Source organism: Ursus maritimus, unplaced genomic scaffold (genome assembly GCF_017311325.1).
Source record: "Ursus maritimus isolate PB19 unplaced genomic scaffold, ASM1731132v1 scaffold_16, whole genome shotgun sequence".
NCBI lineage: Eukaryota > Metazoa > Chordata > Mammalia > Carnivora > Ursidae > Ursus > Ursus maritimus.
The window spans coordinates 49,366,274-49,374,808 of NW_024424008.1; the positions used below are offsets into that span (position 1 = coordinate 49,366,274).

General features: G+C 45.2%; 1 protein-coding gene across 2 annotated transcripts; it reads right to left on the reverse strand.

Annotated features, from left to right (window-relative positions):
- Positions 1-353: 353 nt before the first annotated feature.
- Positions 354-8,052, reverse strand: CD3G (CD3g molecule). 2 transcript variants are annotated; one of them, XM_040631172.1, is made up of 7 exons: positions 7,903-8,052; positions 3,677-3,700; positions 2,979-3,206; positions 2,283-2,414; positions 1,600-1,643; positions 1,130-1,209; positions 354-529 (listed from the first exon to the last, which is right to left on the reverse strand). In XM_040631172.1, exons 1-6 carry the CDS (start codon positions 7,955-7,957, stop codon positions 1,144-1,146), a joined length of 549 nt encoding a protein of 182 aa, XP_040487106.1. In that variant the 5' UTR covers positions 7,958-8,052; the 3' UTR covers positions 354-529; positions 1,130-1,143. The 2 variants fall into 2 exon arrangements, with proteins under 2 accessions (XP_040487106.1, XP_008688235.1); XM_008690013.2 differs by having other exon boundaries at positions 1,126-1,209; positions 7,903-8,051.
- Between the last annotated feature and the right edge of the window lie 483 nt (positions 8,053-8,535).

Below are 8,535 nucleotides of genomic sequence, written 5' to 3' on the forward strand. Positions count from 1 at the left end.
TTTGTGTGAAAAATAGGGAAGGGAAGAATAATGTGTACTTAAGAGTTTGCTTATGTATGCCTAGAATACCTCTGATGTATAATACCTTATATGCCTTATAAAGATACGTTAGAAACTAGTATATTGTTTGTCTCTGGAGAGGACAACTGAATGGCTGGGGATGTAGGTGGAGGGAGACCTTTCATTGCATACTTTAACCATGTAAATTATGACTTATACAGAACGTAAATAAAAAATTAGAACTTTAAAAAGTAATATTCAAATGGAGCGGGTTATTTGACCTTTTCAATTTTCTTTTACAGAAAAAATTACCTCCCAACAGGTGGCGCTCCAGCAACACATACATATTTTTACTTTCCTTTTCGTTTATTTTATTTTGAGAAAAATCCAAATTTGCTCTGATGGGCTTTCTTCTCCATTTGTCACCTTTGAGAAACTTGAATCTAGATTTAGGGCTGAAAGTCTCTCTGCTAGGAGTGCTCCAAAAGGTATTGCCATGTTTCTGAGAACTGTCCAGAAGGGAGAACACCTGGATTGAAAAAAAAAAAAACTGGGATTGGTTCAGAAAACCAAATAATGCTTGGGTCCTGTTTTCCTGATTGAAACTTGATTGATTGATTGATTGATTGGTCAAAAGTTTGATATAGGTCAGTGGTTCATCATGAATGCTGGTTTTGCCCTGGCACTTGAAATACCTGGAAATATTTTTGATTGTTACAACTGGGGGTACTACCGACATCTGGTGGATAGAGGCCAGGGATACTGCCAAAAACCCTACAGTGTGCAGGACGGTCCCCTCACGACAAAGAACTATATCCGTCACCCACCCTCCCCTAAGCTTAGAACTGCCTGGAAAAAGGAGATAGACTTGGCAAGAGTTGGGAAGGCAGATAAAGGAAAGGTTTAGAGAGCGAGCAAGCGAGCACTGGGGGTAGGGGCAGAGGGAGAAGGTGAGAGAGAATCTTAAGCAGGCTCTGTGCTGAACACAGAGCCCTGTGTGGGGCTCCATCTCGCGACCCTAAGATTATGACCTGAGCCAAAATCAAGAATCAGATGCTTAACTGACTGAGCCACTCAGGCGCCCTGGGAAAGGTAATTTCTTAGGATCAGTATAGAAGGACATACCTACTTGGAGTCCTGAGTTCAGTTTTTCCTCAGTCGCTTTCCTTGAAGGTGGCCGTATTGGTCATTTTCCCGATCCCTGAGGGGCTTAAAAAGACAGCACAATCAAACTCATTTTCCCTCCTCCTCTATGAATTAATTTGATGCATATTTATTGAATGCTTTTCGTGTGCAAGGCTTTGGAGTGGGTGCACTGTCCCGGGGGTGGAAAGAGGACAAGGAGGATGGAGGCTCTGTATATAGTTGCTTCGTGTGTCCCTCTCGCTGTGTTCTTCAACTTTTTCTCACTGGATCCTGACCTTAGTCTCGCTCAGCCTTTCTCTTCATTTCATCCATTCTACCCAAAGCATAACTGTGTAATCATCCGCTATGCCCTAAGCCGTTCCTTATCTGTACAGTACCTCTGAATAACTTGTCGCCATCCCCCAATTTTACTACGAATTGTGGCAACGTCGCTTTCATTCCCCTTTCCCTTACCTGGTAAAGCTGGTCATTGGACAACAGAGTCTGTTTGTCTGAAGCTACAAAACAAACAAACAAAAAAACCCAAAAAAATACGCAAGGTAGAATGGCGAAGAAATTGGGTTACATTCACACACTGGAGCACTAAACAGCAATAAGGCTTGGTGCAATCCATCTACATACAACAAGGTGGGAAGATCTCACAAGCATGTTTTTCGAATAACAGGAGCACACACACAAGAGTACTTCTGTAGGAGCCCATTGACAAAAGGAATGAAAACAGGCAAAATTAATCAATGTCGTTAGAAGTCAGGAGAGTACTCCCTTTGGGGGACAGGTAGAGGCCAAAATGACCAGAAGGGGGACTTCTAGGGTGTTGGTAATATTCTCTTTCTTAAACTGGGTGTTGGATTCATGGGTGGGTTTGCCTCTTTAGCGGTAGGCTTGTCATCCATGCGTGGTTCTCTCTGTAGGTTTTAGTTCAATTAAAGAGGTTTTTAAAAAAATCAGAGGAATCAGAGGAAAATCAGAGGGAGGTGGCTCTTGAGACAGGTAAATATGCTGTGAGTGGCCTTTTCACCCGATTGGGCTAGATGGCAATACATGCCCACCTTATCTCTGCTATTGGGTCTATTATGGTAGGAAGGAAACTGAGGGTCCCAGGTCGTCTCATCTTTTATTGAGGAACATTCTTTTACCTCTTGACTGGCGAACTCCATCCTGTCCAGCAATGAAGTAAACCCCGACAGCAAGGAAGAAAACGCTGATGACTTCAGCGAGGACAAAGCCGGACACAGTGCCTGCATTCAGGTCAATGCAATTCTGACACACTGTGGGGAAAGGGAGGGACAAAGCTCCTTCAGGCTGTGCAGGTGGTTCTTCTGCATCTTTTTCTCTTGCCTACACATGCTAATGCCTCCATTTAGGGTAGCAGACTCCTCTTTCTGTGCAAGGCATGGCAAGGGCATTGCCTGGGAAGATCCCTGGACTAAGAATGCAATACCTCTTGATAGCCCTCCGTTCCCCAGGCATCCTGGGGGAGCTTATGTAGTCTGACCGCTGGGAGCTATGTGAAATAGAAGGACGATCAGATCCCCTTCTCCATGGTCAGCTGCCTTCTACATTTCATGGCTGCTCACCTTGTAATCCCCTCTGTCTCCCTGAGCTACCCCAACTCAGTTTATATAAATAGCTGACTGCTCCAATCCATGAGGGCCTATCCCAAATTAAACCAGGCTTTACAGGACCGGTTACCCTTTTCCAAGGAGATGGGGGAACTGTCTTGTTATATTCAAAAAAAGGCAAGCAGAGATTAAGAGAACAAGAACTATTTAGTGTCTATTAAGCAAATACCGCTTAATTGGACAACAAGCAAACCGAAGGGGATTACATACTCCTGTAATATACTTGGAGTGGTTTTGAAATGTTGCTTGATCCTTGACACTGGTATATCCCTTGAGGGTCCTTGATACTGCTTCCCAGATTCAACTTCTTCTTATTTTTATGGAGAGAAGTTATTTGCTTCCCATCTTTAAACCATTTGACGTCTTTGTCTTGTGACTCGCAAGTCAGAAGTACTGAACCGTCTTCTTGGTCGCCATCCACTTTTACCACAGGAACTTCTGAAATGGGAAAAGCCCTTGTCTGTTAAGGATCTTTCCTCTGAAATTTCCCCTGCCCCAGGCCATCAGGACAAGACCTTTGTAGTGGTGCTTCTCAAACTTTAATGTGCACATGGATCACATGGGGAATCTAGTGAGAATTTCAGATTCTATTTAGTAGTTCTGGAAAGGGGCTGAAATGGGGCATTTCTAACATGATGCCAATGGTGTTGGTTCATGGGTCCCACTTTGAATAGTGCCTAGCCGCTGGGGTCCTGTTTCTACTCCAAGAACTAGAAAATTAATTGCTTGGTTACAGGAAAGCTGCCCAGAAAGGTCTTGACTCATTTCGTTGACGATGACCTCTCATTGCTTTTATTACTCATCATCCCATCCCTTCTGTCGCTCAGTCCTATAGGACTGCTAGAGTAGGTACCATATTTCATGAACTTCCTCAGAGTCTGAGGATGGAACGAAGCCATGCACCCTACCTTGCTTCTTCTGGGCTGTAGTGCCTGTAGAGACAGAAGAGAGACAGAGGATTAGCTGGGCATAGAGTTGTCCAGATGCCCTGAAGGGTCATTTCCTTGGTCATTCGAGGCCAAGATAGAGAGATATTCTAATCTAGGAGAGTGGACAGTATCTATACTTATTTCCCTGGGTTGTAGCCTAAATCACCAAATTGAATTCAGGTTGTTGTATAATAAAGAATTTGTCCGGTCTTTGTCATGGATTCCTGGGAGGGAATCCCACAGCCCTGAGATCATGATCTGAGCTGAAATCAAGAGTTGGACGCTCAACTGACTGAGCCACCCAGGGACCCCTTAGTGGGCTTTTGGACCATACATGAATTTGTTACGAGATGACTCAGGATGGGGCTGGTCAAGACCCATGTAATCTGGGAATTTGAGCCCTGGGAGGGGAAGGGAACTGAAGATCGAGTTCAGTCACATGGCCAACAATTCAATCAAGTATACCTATGTCATGAAACCCCAATAAAAACTCAGTGGAGGGGCCCCTGGGTGGCTGAGTCAGTGAAGCGCCTGCCTTGGGCTCAGGTCATGATCCCAGAGTGCTGGGATTGAGTCCCACATCTGGCTCAGTGCTCAGCGGGGAGCCTGCTTCTCCCTCTGCCTCTGCCTCCTGCTCCCTCAGCCTGTGCTCTCTCTCTTTCTCTGTCAAATAAAGAAAATCTTAAAAAACAAACAAACAAAACAACTCAGTGGAGGGGCCCCTGGGTGGCTCAGCTGGTTGAACATTTGACTCTTGGTTTCAGCTCAGGTCATGATCTCTGGGTGGTGAGATCAAGCCCCCAGAGCCTGCTTGAGATTCTCTCCCTCTCCTTCTTCCCCCCCACACTCTCCCGTTCTCTTAAAAAAAAAAAGTCAAGGAAAAAAAAAAACCTCAGTAGAGCTTCCTGGTTGGTAAATGCATCAATATACTAGGAGGGTTGTGCATGTCCACAGGGAGAGGGCACAGAAGCTCTGTGTTCAGGGCCTTCTCAGATCTCACCTTTTGTATCTCTTCATTTGGAAAATCCTGATTTTATTTTTTATAATTAAGCTGTAATAGTAAAGTGGCGCCTGGGTGGCTCAGTCATTAAGCATTTGCCTTCAGCTCAGGTCTTGGTCCTGGAGTTCTGGGATGGAGCCCCGCGTGGGGCTCCCTGCTCAGCCAGGAGTCGGCTTCTGCCTCTCCCTCTGCCCCTCCCCCTGCTCATGTTCTCTCTCTCTCTCTCAAATAAATAAATAAATCTTTAAAAAAATCTAAACTGTAATAGTAAATATGGCACTTTCCTGAGTCTTGTGAGTCGTTCTAACAAATTATCTAATCTGGGAACCCTCCAGATTTGTACCCAGTTTGTCAGAAGGGTAGGTGCCCGGAACTTGTGCCTGGAACTTAAAATGAGGGCAGTCTTGTTGGGCACAGTGCCCTTAACCTGTGGGGTCTGATGTTAACTCTGGACGGCTAGCATCAGAACGATACATAAAGATATTGCCTGTACAGGCCGGAATGCTCTGCTTTTTTAGCAGCTAAAGCTCTGGCAACAAGTGGGTTTACACTAACTAAAGACCTTTTAGAGTATTCTAAATTCCTCAGCCTTGGTGATCCATTTCTTGTAGGAACCCTGAACGTCCTAGGGGAGGTAGCTATTCGACAGCCCTCAAATCTGTCTCAAAACTCAGTGTCGTAGAGTTGCATTGGTAGACGTACTACAGAGGACTAGTTCTGAAATTCAGGTCAGTTGGATCGAATGCAGACATTTACCACGCACTATGAGGTACCTGACATGATTAAGCAGTGTGAAACACAAGAGTGGTGATATAAAGAACTAACTTGCTGCTTCCAAAGAGTTTACGATGAAGTAGGAAAAATAAACACACATGTAATTAATATAATAGAATTTATAAATTACCTTTAGTAGTCATGTGAATGCATTTGAAAGGGGCTAGAAGTTATTGATTTTGCCCAAGAGTCGGGGACAGGGAAAACTTAATAGAGAAGGTAACATTTGGTTGGGCCTTGAATAATTCCCAACATTTGGTTGGGAATTGAATAATTCACCAGACAGAGAAAGACATTCGGGGAAAAAGAATTGCTGAGCAAAGACACAGGTTGGAAAAGGATGGAGAGGTAGTGTCTCTGGAGGTGGAGCGTGTGATGGGGACAGAGGAAGCATGAATCAAAGTACGAAGGGGGAAAAAAAAGTATGATGGAAATAGTTGGAAGGAGTCTGTTGTTTTAGAACTTCTTGCAGGACTGAACCGATTGTTAATAGTACCTGGCATAGTGTTTGGAACATGGTAGGAGCTTTATATTTGTTGCACGAGTGCATGAATGAATGAATGAGTGAATTAAAAAAAAAAAAAGCAAGGCAAACAGTTAAGCAGATTTCTTAGCGGCGGTTCTCCCTGACCACCTGACCACCATGGGAGGGACAAAGAGGCCCTTGTTCTAACTCCAATTCTATAGGAGGGACGGTGCAACTGATGGTGAACAGCCTTTAATTTTGCTTCTCTAGGTCTTCTTTCTTTTTAGGATTTGAGAGCTTATGCAGCCAAATTTCCTAGGTTGACTGGTAAGAGGACAGAGCCCATAGGAAGGAGGCATCATCCAATCTCACACAGATCATCGGTGGCAGAGCTTGGACCCAGAGCTCAGGTTTCTGTTGCTCTTTCTGCTGTATCTAGCCGCCTCGCACAGGCTTTCAGCCCTGCCCCTCCGCCTGTGTGGTCTTTAGTGGCTCTTCTTCCATTTCCTGCTGAAATCATCCTAAACTCTTACTGTCCTCCTCAAGCCCCCCATGGAACCATCACCCAGCTCAGTTTCAGCAAGTGGCATTGTCCTGCCACTTAGGTGGTTGAGAACATAGATGTTGTAATGACCTTCTCCAGCTTCCTTCCCATCTACATGCCTACCCGTGGCCAAAGCTATCCGTACTTCCTTTCTCCTCATCTCAGAGGGTATGGTTGCCTTCTCCTCTGCATCCTTGATCCCACTCTTGACTCCATCCTTTCAACATCAACTCCAGGAACTTGCTCTACTCGCTGTGTTTTCCTTTAGCCTAGATATGTGCTCACATTTCTCTCACACTCAAAAATATTTCGTCTTAGATCCTATTTCCTTTTCTACTTACCACTCAAACTCAAACTCTCTTCTTTTCTTATCCAAAAGCCTCAAAGAATAGTCTATACTTGGTGCACTTTATCACCCACCCTCATCTTCTACACATTTCCATTCAGTTTCCACTCATACTACCCCACTGAAAGTGTTACGAATCACCCATAGTCTTTATTTTGCCAAATCCCACAAACTTAAACTCTTAAATATATTCTCCTATCAGCAGGACGTCTCTATAATATTTCACTATTGGTGGTTCTTTCCTTCTGGAAGCTCTCTACTCCCTTGGTTTCTGTGGTATTGCACTCATCTGATTATTCTAGCTCTTTGATCATCCTCTTATCTCTTTTCTGAGATATTTTTCTCTGACTACCCTTTAGAGGTTGATATCCTCTCAGTTCCTTCCTCAGCCCCTCTTCCTCACATCTCACATAGTACTTGTATGCATTCAACAACTTTCATGGTTTTAGCTTCCCCGTGTGTGGAGAACCATCTCTAGTCGAGATTCCAGGCATAAACCCAGTCCATCCACTTCCTATTGTTTCTTTCCAACAGAATATTCGTACATTGCACCTTACACCCAGTCTGGTGACACTGAAGCTTCTCTCTCCAATTAGACTATAAGCTCACTAGGGAAGAAGGTTTTTATTCATCCTTACATCCTCCTAGCCTATCATGTAACAGGATCTCACTCATATTTGTTGACCAGTTGACCCACTGACCAACTGAGTGAGTGAATGCCTTATAGGTCTCCTCCTAACTCCAGCTCTGAGTTAAGGAACACATACTTTTCTTTTCAGGTTTCTGGCCTGTGCCCTTTTGGGCTACAGGCAACCTAAGATGGCGGCATCCGGGTCCTCTCTCTCGCCAGTAGAGTCCTCTGTTTTCATTTCTTAAGAAACAAGGATCTCATCTCTCCCATGGGACATTGCTTCTCTCTAGCAGAGAACAGTAAGAGGCTTCATTTTTGCCCTTCCTTCTCAGAATTCTAGTGTGACAACTGAGGTAGGCTTGAGGTTAGAGATCCCAATATCCTTTCTCTCCCAGTAATGATCTCTTCCCCTGAGCCTTTCTCTGGACCACCAGAACCCCGTACCTTGAAGAAGAGTGACAGCCAAGATGAGGCCAGCCAGATGCTTCCCCAGCTCCATGTCAGTCTCTGCCTTTCCCCCCGAAGCACTAAGCAACTTCCAGCAGCCAGCCGGCCTGCAGAGCAGCTAGTCTGGCTCCGCCCAGCATCATTCAGACTGGGGCCCCTGAGAGGAGGCACGAATCCAGAGCCACCACCCTCTGCTTCAAATGTGGGCAGAGAGGGGCCTCAGTGAGGCTGCAGGTGCATATGTATCTGGCTTTCTGTGAAGAAGTAGAGAATGGGAGGTGGAGGGAGGGAAAGGGAGAGAGTGCTGGATCTCCATCTCAGAGATAGCTGGCACAGAGAAACCCCTTGGGTTCGGGTAGGAGATGGCTTGGGCCGCTTTCTTCATGAGAGGGGTAAACACCTCTGCCACTGCTTGTTGCTAGAACGTCAGCCGGTTGTTGCTTGTTGCTACAACTAATGCATTTCGGTGAGAGCACTCATGTGCGTAGGGCTGGAGTTCCGAACCCAGCACCACCTCAGTCCAGGCCCTTGCTCAGGAATTTTTCACTGCTCTTCTGAGACAAGGTCATCAAAAAGGTGCTGCCTGGAAGAGAATGGGTAGGATAATCGCAACGAGACAAGCCATACGTT